The 26740-nt window shown below is 43.3% G+C and overlaps 1 protein-coding gene across 1 annotated transcript in view; it reads left to right on the plus strand.

Moving 5' to 3' along the window:
• Nucleotides 1-3163: 3163 nt before the first annotated feature.
• The window catches only part of MRPS25 (mitochondrial ribosomal protein S25), a 50475-nt gene continuing 26898 nt past the window's right edge, over nucleotides 3164-26740 (plus strand). Inside the window, exon 1 of the mRNA XM_061128928.1 lies at nucleotides 3164-3512. Coding sequence (XP_060984911.1) covers nucleotides 3379-3512 — 134 coding nt within the window. The 5' untranslated portion in view covers nucleotides 3164-3378. The remainder of the gene's footprint in view (nucleotides 3513-26740) is intronic.

A 26740-nucleotide genomic window follows, 5' to 3' on the forward strand; every position in this document is an offset into this window, starting at 1 on the left:
ACACAGCCAAGGAAAGAATCAGTGAGTCTGGAGGTTGGTCATAGAGACTTCCTTTGTTGTTGTTCAGTTGCTAAGTCGTGTCTGACTCCGCGACCCCATGGACCGCAGTGTGCCACGCTTCCCTGTCCTTCCCTATCTCCTGGAGCTTGCTCCAACTCATGTCCATTGAGACGGTGATGCCATCCAACTGTCTCATCCTCTGTCGACCCCTTCTCCTGTCCTCAGTCTCTCCCAGCATCAGGGTCTTTTCCAGTGAGTCAGCTCTCTGCATCATGTGGCCAAAGTATTGGAGCTTTAGCTTTAGCATCCAGTCCTTCCAATGAATAGTCAGGGTTGATTTCTACTGGAGAAAGGATAGGCTACCCGCTCCAGTATTCTTGGGCTTCCCTTGTGGTTCAGCTGGTAAAGAATCCTCCTGCAGTGCAGGAGTCCTGGGTTCGATCTCTGGTTGGGAAGATCTCCTGGAGAAGGGAAAGGCTACCCACTCCAGTAATCTGGCCTGGAGAATTCCATGGACTGTGTAGTCCACGGGGTCGCAAAGAGTCAGACACAACTGAGTGGCTTTCTCTTTCACTTTTCCTTTAGGATGGACTGGTTTGATCTCCTTGCTGTCCAAGGGACTCTCAAGAGTCTTCTCCAGCACCACAGTTAAAAAGCATCAATTCTTTGGTGCTCAGCCTTCTTATGGTACAACTCTCACATCCATACATGACGACTGGAAAAACCATAGCTTTGACTATATGGACCTTTGTCAGCAAAGTGATGTCTCTTGCTTTTTAAAACACTGTATTAGTTTTTCATAGCTTTTCTTCCAAGGAGCAAGTGTCTTTATATTTCATGACTGCACTCATCATCCTCAGTGATTTTGGAGCCCAGGAAAATAAAATCTGTCACTGTTTCCACTTTTTCCCCATCTATTTACCACAGAATGATGGGACCAGATGCCATGATCTTAGTTTTTGAATGTTGAGTTTTAAGCCAGCTTTTTCACTCTCCTCTTTCATCCTCATCAAGAGGCTTTTTAGTTCCTCTTCACTTTCTACCATTAAAATGGTATCATCTGCATATCTGAGATTGTTGATATTTCTCCTGGCAATCTTGACTTGTGATTCATACTCTGCATATAAGTTAAACAAGCAAGTTGACTGTATATAGCCTTAACATACTCCTTTCCCAGTTTTGAACCAGTCCGTTATTTTTCCATGTCTAGTTCTAACTGCCGTTTTTTATCCTGCATACAGATTTCTCAGGAGACAAGTAAGGTGGTCTGGTACTCCCATCTCTTAAGAATTTTCTAAAGTTTCTTATGATCTACACAGTCAAAGGCTTTAGCATAGTCAATGAAGCAGAAGTAGAATTTTTTTGGAATTTCCTTGCTTTTTCTATGATCCAGGGGATGTTGGCAGTTTGATGTCTGGTTCCTTGGCCCTTTCTAAATCTAGCTTGTACATCTGGAACTTCACAGTTCGCATACTATTGAAGTCTAGCTTGAAGGATTTTGAGCATTACCTTGCTAGTATGTGAAATGAGCACACTTGTATGGTACTTTGAGCATTCTTTGGCATTGCCTTTCTTTGGGATTGAAATGAAAACTGACCTTTTCCAGTCCTGTGTCCACTGCTACGTTTTCCAAATTTACTGGCAGATTTCCCTACTGAACTTCCCTACTGAAATGCAAATGGGAAAAAGGATGGAAAACAACAATAACAAAAAACCCACAGAACATCCAAGAATGATGGGACAATTTCAGAAGAGGTAAAACATACAGAATCAGAATACTAGAAGGAGAAAACAAAATGAGAGAATAAAAATATTTTAAGTAATAATGGCCAAGAATTTTCCAAAATGAATAGCAGTCACCAAACTGCAGGTCCAGGAAAGCTCCAAGAACATCAAGCAGGATAAATACCAAAAATATACACCTAGGTATATCTTTTTTTTACCTAGAAATTTTATTCTGGTGCACTTCACTGGATTGACAAGTACCTTAGAGATTTAATTTTGCTAGAAATACATACTGTGTGCAGGTTATATGTATATATGTGTATGTATATACACACACATATATACACACACACATGCCATATACCTAAATTTGAATTCTACTTGTGTGGGTGATGACAAAGGTGATGATTGTCACAACCTATAGTCCTGCTGCTGCTGCTGCTGCTAAGTCACTTCAGTCGTGTCCGACTCTGTGCGACCCCGTCCCTGGGATTCTCCAGGCAAGAACACTGGAGTGGGTTGCCATTTCCCTCTCCAATGCATAAAAGTGAAAAGTGAAAGTGAAGTCGCTCAGTCGTGTCTGACTCTTCGCGACCCCATGGACTGCAGCCTACCAGGCTCCTCCGTCCATGGGATTTTCCAGGCAAGAGTACTGGAGTGGGGTGCCATTGCCTTCTCCGAACCTATGCTCCTAGGTGTATCTTACTCAAACTCTATAAATGAAAGACATAAAGAAACTCTTGAAAGAAACCAGAAGAAAAAACTCTTAACCTATAGTGGAAGAAAGCTGCCTACTATTCAGAAACCATGCAGGAGAGTGGAGTGAAACATTTAAAGTGTTGAAAGTTGCCCCCCACTCCCAACCTATATTTCTGTATCTGGCAAAACTGTCCTTCAAAAGGAAAGAACAGTTGACATATTCGGATCAATAAGAGTACTTCAGAAAGAGTACTTCTCAGCCACCTTTTGCTTTTAAGAAACAGAGATCCAGAGCTCTCAAGTGATGGAACTAGGAAGGGGATAGATACTCAATTCCTTTTTTTTCCCCCCTTTTGCAAATCAGTTTTTTTTTTTTTTTTTTAAGTCCGTGTTAGACATTGCACAGTTCTAACCCTTCACCGTAAAGCTGGAGAAGCTGAGGGAGGAAAACTGACACGCTTGAGGTTGAACAGAAAGTTATTGGGCGCCTTGGTATTGAAACTCAGCTCTCCCGAATTACTTCCTCCTGTTAAAACATATAAAATGTTTTCCCTTGGCGGAGGGGAGAAGGACCGAGTCACAGAGCATGAAAACCTCAACGTCCCAGGAGTTCTAAGGCTGTAGGCAGAGGCGCGGTCTCCCCGCACGCGCCGCCGCCACCTGAGGCGAGCTCCGCCAGCCAGGACTGCAAGTCCCAAGCTGCTCCGCGGCGCGCGTGCTGCCCGCCGGGAGCGACCCTCCCTCTCCCGTGAGTCTGCGCGGGAAGTGGAAGCCGGCGCTGAGGCGAGGCTGCCCGCCGGGAGCGACCCTCCCTCTCCCGTGAGTCTGCGCGGGAAGTGGAAGCCGGCGCTGAGGCGAGGCTGCCCGCGGGGAGCGGGGGAGCTGTCGGCCGTGCTCGCATCTCCGCGCTGCTGGATTCGTGGCCGGCCGGCCGGCACCCACTCCGCTGCAGCCATGCCCATGAAGGGCCGCTTCCCGATCCGCCGCACCCTGCAGTACCTCAGTCAGGGGGACGTGGTGTTCAAGGACTCGGTGAAGGTTATGACGGTGAACTACAACACGCACGGGGAGCTGGGCGAAGGCGCCAGGTCAGTCCGATCCACAGGCTCCCGCCGGTCGCCTGCGAGCCCGCTGGGGACCTGGCGCCACGGTCCCCGCCGCACTGCGCGGACGAGCAGCTGCCCCAGGTCCCACAGCAGAAGGGGACCCTGGGCCGGGCTGGGTGAGGGGCGGGGTGGACGGAGCTCAGCCCGGACGGGCGGCCGCCGAGCGGCTGGCGCCCCGGCCCTCCTGGCACTCGCCGGCTCCAGGCGAGCTGCTTTTCCTCAGTGTCCCGACTGAGGGGACACCTGTGCCCCAGGGCTGAGGTGGCGGTGCGCTGGGAGAGGTTACCGCCGCTGGCCTTGGTGGAGCCGGAGCCCTCAGGCGTGCAGCGGGGTGTCTGAATGCTCCGCGTGCTAAGGCCGCCTGCTGTTTACCTCAGTGTTGCTCCCGGCCCGGGGATGAGGGAGCGCGAGACGGTAAGGGACCGGCTCGGCCAGGCACACACTCCTGAAGGCTGGTGAGGGCAGCTCTGAAAGGGCTTCGTTCTCCAAGGGCTCATCACCGTTTTTTCTTTTTTTAAAAAATAATTTTGGGCCGTGCTGGTCTTCAGTTGCCGCGGGGAGAGGGGGGCGGTGTGTGTGTGTGGGGGGGGCTTTCTTTTGTTGCCCAAGCAGGAGCTACTCATTGCGCTGGTTGTGGACCATGGGCAGTGGGCGCCCGGGCTTAGATGCTCTGCAGGATGTGGGATCTTAGTTCCCGACCAGGGATGGCCCCTGCGCCCCTTGCTCCACCACTGGACCACCAGGAATGTCCCGACTCATCACCCTTATAAATGAAGGGACTGTCCCATGTCAGCTTTGCAGCCGCTCGTTACCCACTTCGCCCCTGCACCCCCAACTCCCTGATGCTCTTTAGGCCGCAGCAGAGTTGGGATTCTTTGGAAGCTTGCAAATGAAAGGTTTGAACTGGACCTTGAGGCAGCGACAGTGCCCTGGGCTTCTCAGGTGTTAGATATAAATTTACCGAGTGCCTGCTTATGCTGGGCCCTGTGATATGTGCAGGGAATGTAATTCCTGTTTTTCAGAAACTTTGGGCCTGGGTGTGTGGGATGGATCGGTGTGACTGGAGAGCAGCTCCCTGTGGAGGGTGGTCCCCCCTACCCCCCGCCCCCGCTCTGGGGGGGGGGGGGTTCTTCAGTGTAGGGCTGTTCAGGAAAGCCAGAAGCTACCCCCAGGTGTGTTTGCTTTCAACAGGTGAACCTAGGAACTTGGACCTACTTGTGTGGGGTCAGCTGGGATGAGGGCTTCCTGGAAGACACAGTCATAGGGCTGAATGGGCTCCAGATCCTTCTTCATAACCGACTTGGAATCCTTCCATCCACACCAGGAGTCCCGGGGCAGAGGCCAGACAGGTACAGCAAAGGAGGGACACAGTGTGGATGGACCTGCAGTAAAGTGAAATCATGCCCTGTCTCAGGGGCTCATTCACTGCTTGGCCACATGTTAGCTAGGTGGGCTCCATGGAGAATCTCTGACTTGTCAAGAAGCCTGAAATTCAGCTTTTTGTGTAAGTCTCTGATGTTTTAAATGGTCAGCTGGGGACTTCTGGGACTTCCTTAGCAGTCCAGTGGCTAAAACTCAGTACTCCCAATGAAGGGGGCCCAAAGTTCGATCCTTGGTCAGGGAGCTAGATCCCGCTTGCTGCAACTAAGACCCAGGGCAGCCAAATAAATAAATATGTGTATATATATATATATATTTTAAATATGTATATTTAAAAAAAAACCAGTCAGAATAGGCCTTCGCATACTTGCATGCTCAAATATTTTAATACTCTTTAGGTAAACAGGAGCCAAACAGCCTGTGTTCCTAGTGTTAGAGGCTTGCCTTGTCTCACTGGTGTTGAGATTTTAGCCTGGCAGACTTGCTCTTTGGCCTTTGACCTCACTGGCCTTTGACCTCAGCACTTCAGCTGTCCCTTCGTTTCAAGTGCCAGTGGCCGGCACAGCCCCAGGCTAGTGAGTCTCGGGGTGTGCGCTGGGTATGTGGGGAGCTGCCTTATTCAGTGTCTGAGAGCCTCATCTCTGCCAGGTGTTCTTGCCTTTACGATCCAACAGGAGTAGTAACAGCTGCTGACATTTATCGGGTTCTGTGTTCAGCCCTGTGCTGCAGGCTCCAGATGAATTTGATAATGATTGGAGCCCAATGCTCACGGCCCTGAGTCTGTGGCTTTCTGGTCATGTGACCAAGGACATTTTACTTTTTGGACTTTTTTTTTTTTTAAACATTTGTTTATTTGGCTGCACTGGGTCTTAGTGGCAGCATGCAGGATCTTCGATCTTTTTTGCGGCATGCGGGATATTTAGTTGGGGCATACGAACTTCCCTGGTGGTCCAGTGGCTAAGACTCGGTGCTTCCAATGCAGGGTTCCTGGGTCCGATCCCTGACATGTTTTCTTTTTTTTTTTGACATGTTTTCTTAATGTAAAAACCCTACCCTCTGGGGTTGCTGCCCGTGTTTGAGTATAAGTGCCCAGCGAGGTGTCTGGCACAACAGATGACCTTTTGTTATTAACCTTCCCCCCAGGCTCCAGCAGGAACCATTACATAGCCCTATTGAATGTTCCAGTAGTACTAGGTGCGAGAAGCTCCTACACAGATGTGCCCTGATTTATTTGTAAACAGTTTTGCTACATGGCAATCCTCTGCTGTGGGGTGGGAATTGAGGAGAGGGGTCCTGAATCCGGGAAAGTCCAGTCCTGTGAGCTGTGATGGTCTCCATGGCTTATTATGATAGTTAGTACTCGGCTTCCACTTCTTCCCAGAGGCAACTACTTTTCAATTCTAACCATTTGATTAGCGAAGTGTTTTACCTTCATATAAATACCGTAGTTAGCTCCTCCTTATTTTCTTAGCTTTAGGCTTTATCGATTGACTTGCTACTTTAGAAGGCAAGGATTTAACTCTCCCAGCAGCACTGCCATTCCCCACCCCAACACATGCATGTCGAGTGTGAGTTGGAAAAGAATTTCTAGACACAGTATTTCAGAAAGGAGTTTATTAAGAACAAAGAGCAGAGATAAATGAGGGCGCTGCAGGCACAGAGGACTGACCCCTGACCGACCAGGGAGAGCCAATGCGGGGCTAGTAGCCGATTGTTATAGTCTCAAGACAGAGAGAATTCCTGCTGGAAGGGTGACATTAGGTGATTGGTTAGGGTGGGTATTTGTACCTAATGTGGGATGAGGGAGCTGGCCGGTTTAGATGGGTTGGGTGCTCATGGCAGTGGTTGCTATGGGCTCAGTCAGTTCTGGAGATGACCAGGGTCGCATCTGTGGCCTTGGTATGGGACTCCACCATCCTCCCAATGTAGTCATTTAAGAATTTTGAATAAATCGGTATTCACTGTTAAGTTACTATGACTGTAAACACTATACACAGTTGAGTCAGACAGAGTACGGTGATTATTTTTTATTTTTCTTTTTGCAGTTTTTTGTTTCCCTAGCATTATTAATTGCCATTGCTTTTGTTTTGACTTTGGATTCTGCCCCAGTTTTGGACGTCTGCCTAAAGATGTCACACAGTCAGGCTCTCTGTTGCTCCTATCCTTTTCTTGAGAATAGACCACAAGCTCCTGTGTGGACTGCCTGTCTTGCCTTGCCACTGTGTTGACATAAACACTGAGGCACAGAGCAGTGACTTGCCCTGGGTCGGACGGCTGGGACGTGGTAAAGCCAGGCGGCACTCTTCTACCAGGTACCACTCACACCGGTGCATGGTCTGCTGTGAGGGCAGGGCTGCAGCAGGAAGCAGAGGGTGCTTTGAAATTCGGGTCATTTGGGGAGCCTTTAATCAAGGGATGATTTGCAAAGGTGTGGCAAGGATGGGAAAAGAAACCACAGGGAGATACGGACCAGGGTTCTTGGCTTTCCCCAAGCAATAGAAGTTGACTAGAGTCCTGACAAGAGATTCAGGCACGGCTTTACTGGGGCTTTTGTTCCGGCTGCAGGATGGAGCGAAATCAAGTAACAGGTTCCCTTGAGCTGTTTCCTTCTGTGAGGTGGCGGTGGTGGTGTGTCCAGGGAGAACTACAACAGTAGCTGTTTAGGGACTAGAAAGGGGAAGGAACCAGGTTACCTTTGGCTTAGCTGTTGACGAGAGTAGGGCTCACGTTGCTCCTGCCAAGGAGCTGTTCTGCTCAGATGTGTATTTGTGTCAATCCCAGGGGTGAAGTCTCCACCATGTTTTCCTGGGTTTATTTTTACTGTACTTTATTGGAGTATAGTTGCTTCACAGTATGATGCTAGTTTCTGCGGTACAGCATCTTGAATCAGTCAGTCGTATATATTCATGTATCCCCTCCCTCTGAAGCCTCCCACCCCACCCCGCATTCCACCCTTCTAGGTCATCCCAGAGCTCAGAGCTGAGCTCCCCGCTATTCATCTGTTTTACCCAAGGTAGTGTATAAATGTCACTGCTAGTCTGTCAGTTTGTCCCCCGTCTCCTTCTCAACACATGTCCACAAGTCCATTCTCTACGTCTGAGCCTATATTCCAGACCTGCAGTAGGTTCATCAGTACCATTTTTCCAGATTCCAAATATATACATTAATATGTGCTATCTCTAACTTCACTCTGTGGAACAGGCTCTGGGTTAAACATTATTTCATCTGACTCAAATTTGTTACTTTTTATGGCTGAGTACTGTTACATTGTATAAATGTACCACTTGTCTTTATCCATTCATCCCTCCATGGACATCCAGGTTGCTTCCATGTCCTAGCTGTTGTAAATAGTGCTGCAATGAACACAGGGGTGCATGTGTCTTTTTTAAAAAATTTATATTTTTGGCCACAGTGAGTCTTTGTTGCTGTGCACGGGCTTCATCTAGTTGGCAGTGAGTGGGGCTAGTGTTTGTTGCGGTGCATGGACTTGTCATTTCGGTGGCTTCTCCTGTTGTGGAGCAGAGGCTCCGGGCACATAGGTTTCAACAGTTGCGGTGTGTAGCCTCGGCCGCTGTGGCTTACCAGCTCGAGAGCAGGGGCTGAGTAGTAGTGGTTCATGGGCCCCGTTGCTCCAAATCATGTGGACTCGTCCCCAGCCAGGGATCAAACCTGTGTCGCCTGCATTGGCAGGTGGATTCTTATCCCCTGCGCCACCAGAAAAGTCCTACATGTGTCTTTTTGAATTATGTTTTTGGCAGGGTATGTGCCAAGTAGCGGGATCCCTGAGACGTATGGTAGTCTTATTTCTATTGTCTAAGGCATCTCCTTAGACACTGATGAAATCACTGCAGATGGTGACTGCAGCCATGAATTTAAAGGTGCTTGCTCCTTGGAAGAAAAGCTATGACCAACCTAGACAGCCTATTAAAAAGCAGAGACATTACTTTGCAAGCAAAAGTCTGTCTAGTCAAAGCTGTGGTTTTTCCAGTAGTCATAGATGGATGTGAGAGTTGGGCTATAAAGAAAGCTGAGCACTGAGGAACTGATGCTTTTGAACTGTGGTGTTGGAGAAGACTCTTGAGAGTCCCTTGGACTGCAAGGAGATCCAACCAGTCAATCCTAAAGGAAATCAGTCCTGAATATTCATTGGAAGGACTGACGCTGAAGCTGAAACTCCAATACTTTGGCCTCCTGATGCGAAGAACTGACTCATTGGAAAAGACCCTGATGCTGGGAAAGAGTGAAGGTGGGAGGGGAAGGGTACGACAGAGGATGAGATGGTTGTATGGCATCACCGACACAATAGACATGAATTGGAGCAAGCTCCGAGAGTTGGTGATGGACAGGGAAGCCTGGTGTGCTGCAGTCCATGGGGTCTCGAAGAGTTAGATGTGACTGAGCAACTGAACTGAAGACATCACCATACTCTTCTCCACAGTGGCTGTACCGGTTTATATTCCCACCAACAGTACAAGAGGGTACCCTTATCTCCACTCTTAGCATTTATTGTTTGTAGATTTTTTTGAAGATGGCCATTCTGACCTGTGTGAGGTGATATACCTCATTATAGTTTTGATGTGTATTTCTCTAATAATGAGTGGTGTTGAGCATCTTTTCATGTGTTTTGATGGTGATCTATACGTCTTCCTTGGAGAGATGTCTACATAAAGGTCTTCCAGCCATTATTTAATTGAATTGTTTTTTTGACTTTGTGCTCTGTGAGCTGTTTGTATATTTTGGAAATTAACCTTTGTCAGCTGCTTTGTCTGCAAATATTGTCTCAACATTCTTCGGGTTGTCTTTTTGTTTTGTTTGTGGTTTCCTTTGCTTTGCAAAAGCTTTTACATTTAATTAGGTTCTGATTGTTTTTATATTCATTATTTTAGAAGGTGGGTCAAAATTTTTTTATTTCCATTTTAAAAATAATTTTTCTTTGCATTTTAAAAGATTAATTTTAATCGGAGCATAGCTGTGGTACAGTGTTGTGTTGGTTTCTGCATACAACAATAGGAGTCACCCATAAGTATACATACATCCCCTGCCTCTTGAACCTCTCTGTCACCCCCATCCCACCCCTCTAGGTCCTCAGAGAGCACCTGACTGGGTTCCCTGTGTTACACCGCAACTTCACACCGCTTTACACATGACTGCATGTGTATTTCTCTGCAGTTCTTTCAAGTCATCCCATCCCAGCCTTTCCCTGTCGTGTCCACAAGTCTGTTCTCCAAGTCTGCGTCCATGTTCCTGCTCTGCAAATGGGTTCATCAGGACCCTTTTTCTGGATTCCATATATATGTGTTAATACGACATCTGTTTTTCTCTTTCTGACTGACTTCACTCTGTATAAGAGGCTCTGGGTTCATCCCCCTCCCTAAAACTGACTCGACTTCCTTCCTTTTTATGGCTGAGTAATATTCCATTGCATATATGTACCACGGCTTCTTTATCCATCCATCTATCCACGGACATCTAAGTTGCTTCCTTGTCCTTGCTGTCACAGATAGCACTGCAGTGAATGTTGGGGTACACGTGCTTTTTAAATTATGGTTTTCTCAAGGTATATGCCCAGTAGTGAGAATGCTGGGTGATGGTAGTTTTTTAATTGGAGGATAATTGCTTTACAATGCTGTGTTGGTCTCTGCCGTACACCAGCATGAGTCAGCCACAGGTGTGCACTTGTGCCCTCCCTCTTGAACCTCCTCGGCACCTCCCACGCCACCCCACCCCTCTAGGTTGTCACAAGACACCAGGCCGGTCTCCATGGCTCATACAGTGAATTTCCATGGCTATCTGTTTTACTCATGGTAATCTGTATATTTCAATTCTACTCTTTAAATTCATCCCAACCTCTCCTTTCTCCGCTGTGTCCAGAAGAATGTGTACTGTCTGCCTCTGTGTTACTGACCTACTAATGGGTTCCTAACTACCATTTTTTAAATCCATGCATGTGCATAAATACATTTGTTTTCTGACATCACAGTGTAACAGCCTTTAGGATCATCTACCTCACTAGATCTGAGTCTTATTCCTTCCTTTGTATGGCTGAGTACTATTCCACAGAATATTTGTACCACCACCTCGAAGGACATGAATTTGAGCAAGCCCCAGGAGTTGGTGATGGATGGGGAAGCCTGCGTGCCATTTTTCATGGGGTCACAAAGAGTTGGACATGATTGAGCAACTGAACTGATATGTGTACCACGACGTCTTTATCTGTTCATCTGTGGATGAGCATCTAGGTTGCTTCTGTGTCCTGGCTATCGAAAATAGTGCTGCAGCGAACTTCGGAGACACACGTGTCTTTTTGAATTATGGTTTTCTCAGGGTCTGTGCCCTATGGTGGGATTGTGTGTAACATAGTAGTCTGCCCCTGCTTTTTAAAGGAATATCCATACTGTTGTCCATAGTGGCTGTATCAGTTTGCATTCCCACCAACAGTGCGAGAAGGTTCCCTTTTCTCCACACCCTCTCCAGCATTTATTCTTTGTGGAATTTTTGATGATGGCTGTTCTGACTCTGTGAGATGATATCTCATTGAAGTTTTCATTTGAGCTTCTGTAATAATGAGCAGTGTTGAGCATCTTTTCATGTGTTTGTTGGCCATCTGTATGTTTTCTTTGAAGAACTCTCTGTTGAGGTCTGCCCATTTTTTGATTGGATGTCTTTTTTTTGAAATTGAGCTCGAGTTGTTTGTATTAATATATCTTGAAGATAAATGATCCTTTCTCAGTTACTGCATTTGCAAATATTGTCTCCCATTCTGATGGCTGTCTTTTCATTTCGTTTCTGGTTTCTTTTGCTCTGCTAAAGCTTTTAAGTTTAATTAGGTCCCATTTGTATATTTTTGGATTTATATTCATTATTTAGAAGGTGCATTCAAAAATTTTATTTATTGTTTTTATTTATTTATTATTATTTATTTTATTTTTAATCGAGCTACCAGGGAAGCCCTAGTCATTTCTTAGGGGTATTTAAGATGGATGTTTAGTTAGAGTATAAGTGCTCTATAATATTGTGTTGGTTTCTTCCATACAACGGTATGAATCAGGCGTCAGTATACATATATCCTCTCCCTCCTGAAACTCGCTGCCTGCTCCCGCCCTCCTCATACCTGTCCAGTCTCTCTAGGGCATCACAGCGCACCAGGCTGAGCTCCTTGTGTTATGCATCAGCTTCCCACTAGCTTGTTGTTTTACACATGGATTTATATATATTTCTGTGCTACTCTTTGAGTTTGTCCTACCCTTTCTTTCTCCAGCTGTGTCCACAAATCCATCCTCCACATCTGTGTATTCTTGCTCTGCAAATGGGTTCATCAGGACCATTTTTCTAAATCCAGTATATAAGTGTTAATATATAGGATTTCATTTTCTCCTTCTGACTTAACTCTGCATAACAGGTTGTAGGTTCACCCACCTGACTAAAACTAACTCAAATTCATTCCATTTCACTGCTCAGTAATATTCCATTCTGTGTATTTAGCATAACTTCTTTATCCATTCATCTGTCAGCAGACATCTAGGTTGCTTCCATGTCTCAGCATTGTAAATAGTGCTGCAGTGAGCATTGGGGTACGTGCGTTGTTTTGAATTACGGTTTTCAGACTATACACCCAGTAGTGGGATTACAGGGTCATACGGTATTTTTATCCCTGGGTTTTAGGGAATCTCCATACTGTTATCCTTAGAGACTGTTTCAGCCTACACAAGAGTGCAAGAGGGTTCCCTTCTCTCCATACTTTCTGCAGCTTTTATTGTTTGTAGAATTTTTGATGATGGCCATTCTAACCTTGTCAGGTGATACCTCATTGAAGTTTTTATTTGTATTTCTCTAATAATGGGTGATGTTGAGCATCACTTCATGTGTTTGTTGCCCATCAGTATATCTTCTTTGGAGGGATGTGTTTAGGTGTTCTGATTGTTTTTTTTGAATGGAGTGGCTTTTTTTGTTTTTTTAATTGAGCTCCATGAGCTGTTTGTATATTTTGGAGGTTAAGCCTGTGTCAGTTGCTCAGTTTTCAAAGATTGTCTCCTATTCTGAGGGTTGTCTTTTTGTTTTGTTTGTGTTTCCTTTGCTGAGCAAAAGCTTTTAAGATTAAATATGTCCCAATTGTTTATTTTTAAAATATATTCATTATTTTAGAAGATGGATCAAAAATTGTTATTTTCATAATTTTTTCTCATTTTTTAATTGGGGTATAATTGCTGTACATGTTGTGTTGGTTTCTGCCATACAACATGAGTGAGCCCTAAATATACATACATCCCCTCCCATTTAAATCTCCCCATCCCCACCGGTCTAGATCGTGACAGCCCACCAGGCTGAGCCTCCTGGGTTATACAGTAACTTCCCACTACCTCTGCTCTTTAACATGGTAATATAAATGTTTCCTTGCTATTCTCGGTTTTTCCCACCCTGTCCTTGCCCTGATGTGCCCAAAAACCATTCTCTACTTTTGGGTCTGTATTCCTGCCCTGCGTATAAATTCATCAGGCCATTTTTGTAGATTCCATATATATGCATTAATATATGTTACTTGTTTTTCTGACTTCACTTTGTATAACTGGCTGTAGGTTCACCTACCTCCCTAGAACTGACTCAAGTTGTTCCTTTTTATGACTGAGTAATAGTCCATGGTGTATATGTAGCACACCTTCTTTATCCAGTCACTTGTCCAGAGATAACTAGTTTGCTTCCATGTCCTGGCTATTCAGATAGTGCTGCAGGGAACATTGAGGTACATGTGTCTTTTTAAAAAATGTTTTCTCAATTATATGCTCAGTAGTGGTATTGTAGGTATAGTAGGTTTCTTTTTTTTCTTATGCATTCTCCATACTGTTCTCCACTGTGACCATATCTTTCCACATAGTACAAAAGGGTTCCCTTTTCTCCACACCCTCTTCAGCATTTACTGTTTGTAGAATTTTTATGATGGCTATTCTGACCTGGTGAGGTGATAATGGTACCTCATTGAAGTTTTCATTTGCATTTCTCTAATAATGAGTGATGTTGATCATCTTTTCATGTGTTGGTTGGTCATCTGTATGTCTTCTTTGAAGAGCTGTCTGTTAAATCTTACCTCAATTTTGATTAGTTTGTCTTTTTTCTTGAAACTGAGCTCCATGAGCTGTTAATATGTTTTGGAGATTATTCCTGTGTCAGTTAGCTTTCAAGTATTGTCTCCCATTCTGAGGGTGGTCTTTTCATTTTGTTTGTGCTTTCCGTTGCTGTGCAAGAGCTTTTAAGTTTAATTAGATCCCATTTGTTTATTTTTGTTTTAATAGTCATTATTTAGAAGGTGGCTTCACATTTTTTATTCTATTATTATTTTTTAAAATATATTTTGTGGTATTTGAAGTTGATTTTTGATTGGGGTATGATGGCTTTACAGTGTCACTGGGTTTCTTCCATATAACAGCATGAACCAGTCATAAGTATAGATACATCCTTTCCCCCTTGTACCTCTCTCCCTGCCACCTTCCCCCAATCCAGTCTCTCTAAGCTATCACACAGCACCAGTCTGAGCTCTCTGTTATACATCATCTTCCTACTAGTTGTTTTACACCTGCTAATGGATATATTTATATGCTACTCTTTCAGTAGGTCCCACCCTTTCCTTCCCCCACTGTGTCCACAAATCCATTCTCTACCTCTGCCTCTGTATTCTATTTTTCTAGACCCCATACATGTGCCTGGATATACAATATTTGTTTTTCTCTTACTGACTTCCTTCACTCTCTATAAAAGTCTCTAGGTTCAGCTGATTCCTTAGAACCAACTAAAATCCATTCCTTTTTATGGCTGAGTAATATTCCATTGGATGTACGTAGCAACTTTATCCATTCATCTGTTGACAGACATCTAGATTGCTTCCATGTCCAGCTTTCGTAAATGGTGCTCCAGACAACAGCGGGCTCATGTGTCACTTTGAATCATGATTTTGTCAGGGTATGTGCGCAGTGGCCTTGCTGGGTCATACGGTATTTTTATCCTCATTTTTTTAAGGGCTCTGCATACTTATCTCCCGAGTGGGTGTATCACTTTACTTTTCCACCAGGAGTGCAAGAGGGTTCCTTTTCCTACACACCCTTTCCAACATTTACTGTTTGTAGAATTTTTGTTGATGGCCATACTGACCTTGTGTGGTAATACCTCACTGAAGTTTTCATTTGCATTTCTCTGATAATGACTGATGTTGAACGACATTTCATGTGTTGGTTGCCCATCTGTATGTCTTTGGAGAGATGTCCATTTAGGTATTCCGCATGTGTTTTGAATGGATTTTTATTGTTTGTTGACACTGAGCTCCAGAAACTGTATATTTTCTAAGGTAATATGATGTCAGTTGCTTCCTTTAAAATATTGTCTCTGATTCTGAGTGTGTTGTCTTTATCGTTTTGTGTGTCGTTTCCTTTGTTGGGCAAAACCTTTTAAGTTTAATTAGGTTCAAATTTTTTATTTTTTGTTTTATTTTCATTATTTTAGAAAATGGGTCAAAAACTGTTATTTTTATTTTTCATAATTATTTCATTCTTTAACTGGAGTATGTTTGCTTTACAATTATGTGTTGATTTTTGCCATACAAGGTGTCAGTCAACCATATATGTGCATATACCCCTCCATGCTGAACCTCCGTCCCACCAACCCCCACCCGTCTGGGTCGTCACAGTTCACCAGGATAAGCTCCCTGTGTTACACAGTAACTATGCACTCACTATGTATTTTACACATGCTCATGTATGTATTTCCATGCTACTCTCTCAATTTGTTCCGCCCAGTCCTTCCTCTGCTGAGTCCACAAGTCCATTCTCTACCTCTGGGTCTGTGTTCCTGCCCTGAAAATAGGTTCATTGATACCATTTTCCTAGATACCATACAGATGCATCAAATACAATATTTGTTTTTCTGACTTCTTCACTCGCTCTAAGAGGCTCTAGGTTCAACCATGTCCCTGGAACTGAAACAAATTTGTTCCTTATGGCTGAGTAATATCCCATGGTGGGCTTCCTTTGTGACTCAGCTGGTGAAGAATCCGCCTGCAGTGTGGGAGACCAAGGTTCGATCCCTGGTTGGGAAGATCCCCTGGAGAAGGGAAAGGCTACCCTTCCAGTATTCTGGCCTGGAGAATTCCATGGATTGTGTGGTCCGCGGGGTCACAAAGAGTAGGACATGACTGAGCGACTTTCACTTTGAATATCCTGTGGTATTTCTGTAGCACAACTTCTTTATCTGTTCACGTGTTGACAGACATCTAGGTTGCTTCCATGTCCTGTCTATTGTAAACAGAGCTCCATGGATAATTGGGATACATGTGTCTTTCTCAGTTATTGTTTTCTCAGGGTATATGTCCAGTAGTGGGGTTACTTGGTCATGGTAGTTTTACCCCTACCTGTTTTAAGGAGTGTCCATACCGTTGTTCATGATGCCTGTGTCAGTTTACATTCCCACCCACAGTGCAAGGGTGTTCCTTTTCTCTACACCCTCTCCAGCATTTATTCTTTGTCGAATTTTTTATTGTGGCCTTTCTGACCCTGTGAAGTGATACCTTATTGAGGTTTTCATTTGTATTTCTTGAATAATGAGCAATGTTGATCATATTTTCATGTTGGTTATCTGTATCTCTTCTTTGGAGATGTCCATTTAGTCTCCCCCCATTTTTTGTATTAGATTGTCTTTTATCTTGAGCAGACTGTGGCTCAGATCATGAACTTCTGACTGCAAAATTCAGACTTAAATTGAAGAAGCTAGGGAAAACCAATAGGTCATTCACGTATGACCTAAATCAAATCCCTTATGATTATACAGTGGAGGTAACAGATTCAAGGGATTAGATCTGATAAACAGGGTGCCTAAAGGACTATGGGTGGAGGTTCGTAACATTGTACAGGAGGCAGTGATCAAAACCATCCCCAAGAAAAAGAAATGCAAAAAAAGCAAAATGTTTGTTTGAGGAGGTCTTACAAATAGCTGAAAATAGAAGAGAAGCAAAAGGCAAAAAAGAAAAGGAAAGATATACCCATCTGAATACAGAGTTCCAAAGAGTAGCAGGGAGAGATAAGAAAGCCTTCTCAGAAGAGTGCAAAGAAATAGAGGAAAACAGTAGAATGGGAAAGACTAGAGATCTCTTCAAGAAAATTAGAGATACCAAGGGGACAAGGGACATTGCAGTCCCTTAGACTACAAGGAGATCCAACCAGTCCATCCTAAAGGAAATCAGTCCTGAATATTCATTGGAAGGACTGATGCTGAAGCTGAAACTCCAGTACTTTGGGCCACCTGATGCAAAGAACTGATTCATTTGAAAAGAATGTGGTGCTGGGAAAGTTTGAAGCCGGAGGAGAAGGGGACAACAGAGGATGAAATGGTTGGATGGCATCACTGACTTGATGGACATGAGTTTGAGTAAACTCCGGGAGTTGGTGATGGACAGGGAGGCCTGGCGTGCTGCGGTCCAAGGAGTTGCAAAGAGTCGGATACGACTGAGCAACTGAACTGAAGGGGACATTCTATGCAGGGATGGGTACAATATCCTAACAGAAGCAGAAGATATTAAGAAGAGGTGGCAAGAATACACAGAAAATGCCCAAAAGAACTGTACAAAAAAGGTCTTACCTGGATAACCACAGTGGTGTGATCACTCACCTAGAGCCAGACATCCTGGAGTGTGAAGTCAAATGGGCCTTAGGAAGCATTGCTACAGACAAAGCTAGTGGAGGTGGTGGAATTTCAGCTGAGCTATTTCAATTCCTAAAAGATGATGCTGTTAAAGTGCTGCACTCAGTATGACAGTAAATTTGGAAACTCGGCACTGGCCACAGGACTGGAAAAGGTCAGTTTTCATTCCAGTCCCAAAGAAGGGCAGTGCCAAAGAATGTTCAAACTGTTGCACAATTATGCACATTTTATATTCTAGCAAGGCATTGCTCTAAATCCTTCAAGGTAAGCTTCAATAGTACCTGAACCGAGAACTTCCAAATATATAAGCTGGGTTTGGAAAAGGCAGGGAAACCAAAGATCAAATTTCCAGCATCCACTGGATCATAGAAAAAGCAAGGGAATTCCAGAAAAACACCTACTTCTGTTTCATTGGCTAAAGTCTTTGACTGTGTGGATCACAACAAACTGTGGATAATTCTGAAAAAGATGGGAATACCAGACCACCATCCCTGTCTCCTGAGAAACCTGTATATAGGTCAAGAAGCAACAGAACCTTACATGGAACAAGTGACAAATTCCATATTGGGAAAGGAGTATGTCAAGGCTGTATATTGTTACCCTGCTTATTTAACTCATATGCAAAGTACATCATGTGAAATGACAAGCTGTGTAAAGCTTAAGTTGGAATCAAGATTTCTGGAAGAAATATCAGTAACCTCAGATATGCAGATAACACCACCCTAATGGCAGAAAGCAAAGAAAAACTAAAGAGCCTCTTGATGAAGATGAAAAGAAGAGAGTGAAAAAAAAAGCTGGCTAAAAATTCAGCATTCACAAAACTTAAGATCATTGCATCCAGTCACATCACCTCATGGCAAATAGGGAAAAAAATGGAAACGGTGACAGACTTTATTTTCTTGGGCTCCAGAATCACTGTGAATGGTGACTAACAGCCATGAAATTAAAAGACACTCCTTAGAAGAAAAGCTATGACCAACCAAGGCAGCATATTAAAAAGCAGAGACATCACTTTGCTGACCTAGGTCTGTCTTGTCAAAGCTGTGGTTTTTCCAGTAGTCATGTATGGATGTGAAAGTTGGACCATAAAGAAGGCTGAGTGCCAAGTAATTGATGCTTTTGAGCTGTAGTGTTGGAGAAGACTCCTGGGAGTCCCTTGGACTGCAAGAAGACCAAATCAGTCAATCCTAAAGGAAATCAACCCTGAATATGCATTAGAAGGATGAATGCTGAAGCTCCAATACTTTCGCCCCCTGATGTGAAGAGCCAACTCATTGGCAATGACGCTGATGCTGGGAAACATTGAGGGCAGGAGGAGAAGGGGGCAACAGAGGATGAGATGACTGGATGACATCATCAGCTCAGTGGACATGAGTTGAGCAAACTCCAGGAGATCGTGAAGGACAGGGAAGCCTGACGTACTCCAGTCCCAGGGTCGCAAAGAGTCCTGCATGACCGAGCGTCTGAACAACACAATTTTTCTTGAAACTGAACTCAATGAGCTGTTTATATAATTTGGAAGTTAATCTGGTGTCAGTTTCCTTGTTTCAGATATTGTCCTCCATTCTGAATGTTGTCTTTTCATATTGTCTGTAGTTTCCTTCATTGTGCAGAAGGTTTTAAGAATGTTCCAGTTGTCTGTTTTTGCTTTTATATTCATCATTTTTGAATATGGGTCAAGATTTTTATTTTATTTTTCATAATTTAAAGTTTCTTTCAACTGAAGTAAAATTCCTTTATAATGTTGTGTTAGTTTCATCATACAGCAACGGAGTCAGTCACAAATACACGTATATCCCATCCTTCTTGAACTGTATCCACCCTCACCTGTCTAGGTCATCCCAGCTCCCCAGGCTGTGTTCTCAGTGTTATACGGCAGCTTCCCATGAAGTGTGCATCTTCACATGGTAGTGTTTATATTTCAGTGCTGTTCTCTCAATTCATCCCACCTTGTCCTTCCCCGACCTTGACCACGAGTCCGTTGTCCCTCTGGGTCTCTATTCCAGCCCTGCAGATGGGTTCATGAATACCATTTGTCTAAATTCCCTATAACGTTAATATATGATATTTGTTTTTCTGAATTCATTCTGTATAAGAGACTCTAGGTTCATCCACCACCCTCAGAACTTACCCAAATTCCTTCCTTTTTGTAGCTGAATAATAATACTGCACTGCATATATGTAACACAACTTCTTTCTCCATTCACCCGTGGATGGGCATCTATGTTGCTTCCATGTCCTAGCTATCATAAACAGTGCAGCAGTGCGCTTTGGGGTGCATGTCTGGTTTTTAATTATGATATTTTTAGGGTATATGCCCAGTAGTGGGATTACCGGCTCATATGGTCCTATTTGGCAACCCACTCTGGTGTTCGTGCCTGGAGAACCCCGTGGACGGAGGAGTCAGGCCATCTACAGTCCGTGGGGTCGCAAAGAGTTGGACATGACTGAGCAACTTGTTAGTTGCACAGTATGGTCATATGATGCCTAGTTTAACAAATCTCCATACTGTTGTCCATAGTTGCTATATCAGTTTACATTCCCAGTAATAGTCTAAGAGGCACGCATTTCCCCACACCTTCTCCAGTATTTATTGATAGAATTTTTGACGATAGCCATTCTGACCCATGTGAGGTAGTACCTCATTGAGTTTCTCATTTGCATTTCTCTCTTAATGAGTGATGTTGATCATATTTTCACGAGTTTGCTGGCCAAGAGTACATGTTTTTGGAGAGATGTCTATTTAGGTCTTCCAGGTATTTTTTGATCAGATTGTTTGTTTTTAAAGTTAAGCTCCATGGGCTTTTTGTATAATTTGGAGCTTAATTGTTCATCAGTTGCTGTTTTTGCAGACCTTGCAAACGTTGTCTCCCATTCTGTGGACTGTCTTTTCATTTTGTTTGTGGTTTCTTTGCTGTGCCAAAGCTTTTAAGTTTAAATATGTCCTAATTGTTTATTTTTGTCTTTCTAGTCATTATTTTCAAAGGTGGATCAAGCTATTTTTATTTTTTAAATAATTTTTCTTTGGTTTTTAAAATTAAAATTTTTTTTCCTGACAATTTTTGTTAACTGTTTTACAGTCTTGTGTTGGTTTCTGCCATAAAACAGTGAGTCAGACATAATTATACGTACATCCCTTCCCTCTTGAATGTCCCTCCAACCTGCCCCATCCACCACCGCCCACATCCCATCCCTGTAGGTCATCAGAGCGCCAGGCTGAGCTCCCTCTGCTACACAGCACCTTCCCACTGGCTATCCACCTTACCGCTGGTGATATATATGTCTCAGTGCTACTCTCTCAGTTCTTCCCACCCTGTGCTTCCTGCAGTGGGTCTACAAGTCCATTCTTGACCTCAGGCTCTCAATTCCCACCTGCAGATGGGTTCGTCGGTACCACTTGTCTGGATTCCATATAATATTCCATTAATATACGATACTTGTTTTTCTAACCTACTTTACTCTGTATCAGAGGCTCTAGATTCATACACCTATCTAGAACTGACTCAAATTTGTTCCTTTTTATGGCTGAATAATATTCCATTCTATATATGTACCACAACTTTTTTATCCATTTATCTGTTGACAGATATCTAGGTTGACTGCATATCCTATCATAAAAAGCAGAGTTGATAGCCAGGATAGTGACTATCCATTGCACTGAAATAGTGCAATGGACCCTGGAGTTCAAGAGTTTCTCAGGTGTATGCTCAGTAGTGGGATTGATGGGGTATATGGTAGGTTTTTTTGCTTGTTTTTTAAGTCTCCATACTGTTCTCTATTGTGGCCATATCAATTTACATTTTTACCACCAGTGCGAGAGGGTCCTCTCTTCTCATCCTCTTCTGAATTTTTTGTTTGTAGATTTTTTTTTTTTTTAATGATGGCCTTTCTGACCCGTATGCAATGATTCCTCATTGTTTTTATTTGCATTTCTCTGAAGATGAGCGATATTGAGCATCTTTTATGTGTTTGTTGGCCATCTATGTTCACAAAGGTGGATCCACAATTTTTATTTTAACTTTTTAACCAGTATTTACAAATGATTTTTAATTGGAGTATAATTACATTAACATGTTGTGTTGGTGTCTTCCATATAGCAACCTGACTCAGCTGTCAATATACATGTGTCATCTCCCTCTTTTAATCTCTCTCCCCACCCCCTGTCCAATCTGGAATAGCCATCATATGCTTAACTTTGAACTGTTACAGCCAAAAAGGCACAAATTTTACTAAAAGGTTAAAAAAAGGCCTAAAAGGAGAACCACAACTCTAGCTACTAAGGAACCTAGGATGGGGTGGGACCAGGTTGCCTTTGGTTTTACTGCTGGCCGGACAGCAGGTGATGGGCCCCTCCCGCCTCCCAAGGAGCCATTGTGCTTGGATGTGTATTTTTGTTAATCTCAGGGTTACAGTCTAACGTGTTTTTCTATTTTATTTTTATTGGAATAGAATTGCTACTGAGTTGTTGGTTTCTGCTGTCCAGCATGGTGAATCCTTTGTGTGTTCATATATCCTCTTCCTCTTGAGCCTTCCACCCCCCGAATGTCACCTGTCCAGGTCCTCACGGAACCCTCAGCCGTGCTGTGCCGCAGCTTTCCGCTAGCTCTCCGTTTTACACGTGGTCAAGTACACACGTCAGTGCTCGTCTCATCCATACCCTTCTCTTTGCACGCCTGTGTCCACACGTCCTTCCTCTCTGTCTGTGTCTCTATTCATGCCTGCAAGTAGGTGCCCCAGTGCCGTTTCGCTAAAGTCTGTATATGTGTGTTGATATATGATACTTGTTTTTCCTCTTTCTGACTTCAGTCTGTAAAACAAGCTCTAGTTTCATCCACATCAGTTCAGCTGACTCCAATTCGTTTCTCTTTATGGCTGAGTAATATGTCATGTATATATGTGTCATATCTTCTTTACCCATTCATCTGTCGATAGACATCTAGGTTGCTTCCGTGGCCCAGCTATTATAAACAGTGCTGCACTGAACATTGGGGTCCATGTGTCTTTTTTTGTTTTTAGATTTGTTTATTTTCGGCTGTGCCGGGTTTTTGTTGCGGCGCCTGGGCCTCTCACTGCGGTGGCTCTCTTGTGGAGTGCAGGCTCCAGGCGGCGGGCTTCAGTGGTCGAGGCACGCAGGCTCAGTTACTGCGGCTTGCAGGCTCGGGCTCAGGTTAGGAGTTGGGGCACCAGGTGTAGTTGCCCTGCAGCATGTGGGATCTTCTCAGACCAGGGGTCAAACCTGTTTCCCTTGCATTGGCAGACGGATTCTTATCCACTGGACCATCAGGGAAATCCCTCAATGTGTCTTTCTGAGTTATGGTGTTCCCAGGGTATATATGCTCAGTAGTGGGATTGGTGGGTCATATGGTAGTTCTCTGTTTCGTTTTTTAAAGAACCTCCACACTGTTCTCTGTAGTGGCTGTACCAATTTGTTTTCACCAGCAGTATTAGAGGGTTCCCTTTTCTCTAAACTCTCTCCAGCGTTTATTGTTTGTAGATTTTTTGATGATGGCCATTCTGACTGGTGTGACACGATACCTCATCGTTTTCATTTGCATTTCTCTAATAATGAGCGATGTTGAGCATCTTTTCATGTGTTTGTTGGTCATCTGTGTCTCTTCTTTGAGAGATGTCCGTTTAGGTCTCTGCATATTTTTGGATTGGATTGTTTATTTTTTGATGAGCTTCATGCGCTGTTTGTATATTTTGGAAATTAACTTTTTGTCAGTTGCTTCATTTGCAAATATCATCTCTTATTTTGAGGGTTGTTTTTTCTTTTTGTTTTTGGTTGCCTTTGCTGTGCAAAATCTTTTTAAGTAGGTCCCATTTGTTTATTTTTTGTTTTTACATTCATTATTTTAGACAGTATGTCAAAAATTTATTCTATGTTTATTTTTTAAGAATTTTTTGGCCTTTTTAAAAGTATTTTGCATTTTTAAATGTTTACTAATATTTTTATTTGGAGTATAATTGCTTTTCAGTGTTGTATTGTGTTTCTTCTATATAACAGCGTGAATCAGCCATAAGTGTACATATATCGAGCCCTCCTCTTGAGCCTCCATCCCATCCCTCTAGTCTTCACGGAGCACCAGGGTAAGCTCCCTGTGTTACACCGGGCTTTCCCACTAGCTCTTCTTCAGATGGTCACATACATATTTCACTGCTGCTCTCTCAATTCGATTCACCCTCTTCTTTCCCCTCGGTGTCCACAAGTCTGTTTTCTGTATCTCTATTCCTGCCCTGCAAATAGGTTCATCAGTACCATTTTTCTAGATTCCGTATGTATGCGTTAATATACAACATTTATTTTTTTCTTTGACTTATTTCACTCCATATAACAGGCTCTAGGTTCATCCACCTCAGCTCAACTGACTCTAATTCATTCATTTTTATGACTTGAGTAATAATACATTACATATATTTACCACACCTTTTCCCATTCATCTGCTGATGAATATCTAGGTTGCTTCCATGTCTTGGCTATTGTAAATAGTGTTGCGGTGAATATTGAGGTAGATGTGTGTTTTTGAATTATGGTTTTCTCAGCATATATGCCCAGTATATTGCTGGGTCATATGGTAGTTTTATCTCTAATTTTTTTTAAATGAATCTCTATACTGCTCTCTACAGTAGGTGTATCAGTTTACATTCCCATCAACAGTGTAAGAGGGTTTCTTTTTCTCCACATCCTCTCCAGCATTTATTGTTTGTAGGTTTTTTGGTTTTTTTTTTGGGTGATGGCCATTTGATTATTGCGAGGTGATACTTCATTGAAGCTTTTGTTTGAATTTCCCTAATAGTGAACAGTGTTGAGCATCTTTTCATGTGTTTGTTGGCAGTCTTTATGTCTTCTTTGGAGAAATGTCTGTTTAGGTCTTCTGGGTTTTTTTTTTTTTTTTTTTTTTTGGTGTGTGTGTGTGTCCCTAAATCAATTTAATGTGGTAACAACTCCAAACAAACAACAGATTGGGCCTCTTTAGCAAAACAGAATTAAAAAACAAAGATTGCCAGAAATTATTCACAGTATATTCTTCATCAGATTTCAGGGGAAGTTATCTGACAGAATTAAATACAAAGTCAGTTATAAGAAATATATCCTTTTGGTGGCTAATGTTGAAAATATTATTTACATTAACAGGCAAAATAAGCTGGCAATACACAAGAAATTTTCTAAATTTTATGGATGTGGTTCCGGGTAATGATGCCATATCTCTTATGAAGCTGTATTATTTTTTTTATTTTTAACTGGAGGATCATTTCTTGAGGATATTGTGTTGGTTTCTGCCATACAACAACTTGAGTCAGCTATAAATAGGCCTGCTCCCTCTGGAACCTCCCTTTCACCACCCACCTCATCCCACCAGTCTGGGTTTCCGTGGAGCCCTGGGTTGAGCTCCACGTGTTATGTAGCAACTTCCCCCTAGCTGTCTGTCTCCCACATGATAATGTGTGTGTCTCAGTGCTGCCCTCAGTTCATCCCAGCCTCTCCTTCCCCCGCCGCGCCACCGGTCTGCTAGTCTGCTTCTCTCTTCCTGTCCTGAAAGTGGGCTCGTCAGTACCGTGTTTCTAGAGTCCGTGTATATACATCCATATACGATATTTGTTTTTTCTCTTTCTGACTTACTTCACTCTGCATAAGAGCTTCTAGGTTCATCCACCTTAGTTCTACTGACTGAAATCCATTCCTTTTTATGGCTGAGTAATATTCCATTTTATACATGTACCATAACTTCTTATTCTGTCGATGGACGTCTAGGCATCTTCCACGTCCTGACGATTGTGAACAGTGCTGCAGTGAACATTTGGATATATATGTGTTCTTGAATTGTGATTTTTCTCAGGGTATGTGCCCAGTAGTGGGTTGCTGGGTTATATGGGAATTTTGCTCCTAGATTTTTAAGAAATCTCTATACTGTTCTCCCTTGTGACTGTGTCAATTTACCTCCCTACCAGCTGTGCAAGAGGGTTCCCTTTTCTCCAAACCCTCGCCAGCATTTATTATTTGTAGATTTTTTTGATGGTGGCCTCTCTGAATGGTTTGAGGTGATATCTCAATGTAGTTTTGATTTGCATTTCTCTAATAATGAGTGATGTTGAGCTTTTTTTCATGTGCTTGTTGGCCACCTGTATATCTTCTTAGGAGAAACGTCTGTTTAGGTCTTCTGCCCATTTTTTGACTGGGTTATTTGTTTTTCTGATATTGAGCTGCACAAGCTGCTTTTATATTTTGGAGATTAATCGTGTGTCAGTTGCTTCACTTGCGATTATATTCTCCCATTCTGAGGGTTGTCTTTTTGTTTTGTTTATGGCTTCTTAAGCTGTGCAGAAAGCTTTATGTTTATTTAGGTCCCATTTGTTTATTTGGGTTTTATATTCACTATTTTACAAGTTTGGTCAAAAATTTTTATTTTACTTTAATTTTTTTATTAATATACTCTTTTCTTTTTTTTAAAAAAAATCTTAACTGTGCAGTGTCTTACTTGTAGCATATGAGATCTTTAGTTGTGACATTTATAATCTTTTGTAGTTGGAGCATAGAAACCCTTAGTTCCACTGTGTGGGATCCAGCTCCCCGATCAGGGAGTGAACCTGGGCCCCTGGCCTTGGGAGTGTGGAGTCTGAGTCCTGTCCGCTGGACCACCAGAGATGTGCCTGTTTTTCTGTTTTTTAGAATGTGAGGTCTGGCCCTGTTGGTCCCAGGTCTCCTTGGATTGAAGAATCTTAGTTTCAGGTTTACGACAGTAGGGAAGACAACAGTGTATCCAAGGAAATACAGCCTAAATAAGAGTGACTGAAGAGGAGAGAGTTAACAAGAAAATAAAAACCTCCAAAGTTTTTTACACCTTGTGGAATCCAGGAGAACACACTAGTAAACCGTTTTTGGGTGTCCCTGCCCATAAAGAATAGCAAGATTTGGTGGTTAATTGTCTGCTGAAGCCAAGTGGCTTGTCAGCTTTTCTCAGTGCTGGTCTCTTTATCCTTTTGCTTCGTTGTTTGTCTTTGGCTGTGCAGGGCCTTCACTGCCGCGCGGGGGCTTTCTCTCCTTGAGGCCGGCGGGGCGGCTCTGTGTGGAGGCGCTGCGGCTTCTCTCCTGGCGGCGTCCAGGCTCTGGGCGCGAGGGCTCGGGAGTTGGGGCTCACGGGCCCGTTTGCTCTGGG

Source organism: Dama dama, chromosome 24 (genome assembly GCF_033118175.1).
Source record: "Dama dama isolate Ldn47 chromosome 24, ASM3311817v1, whole genome shotgun sequence".
Taxonomy (NCBI): Eukaryota; Metazoa; Chordata; class Mammalia; order Artiodactyla; family Cervidae; genus Dama; species Dama dama.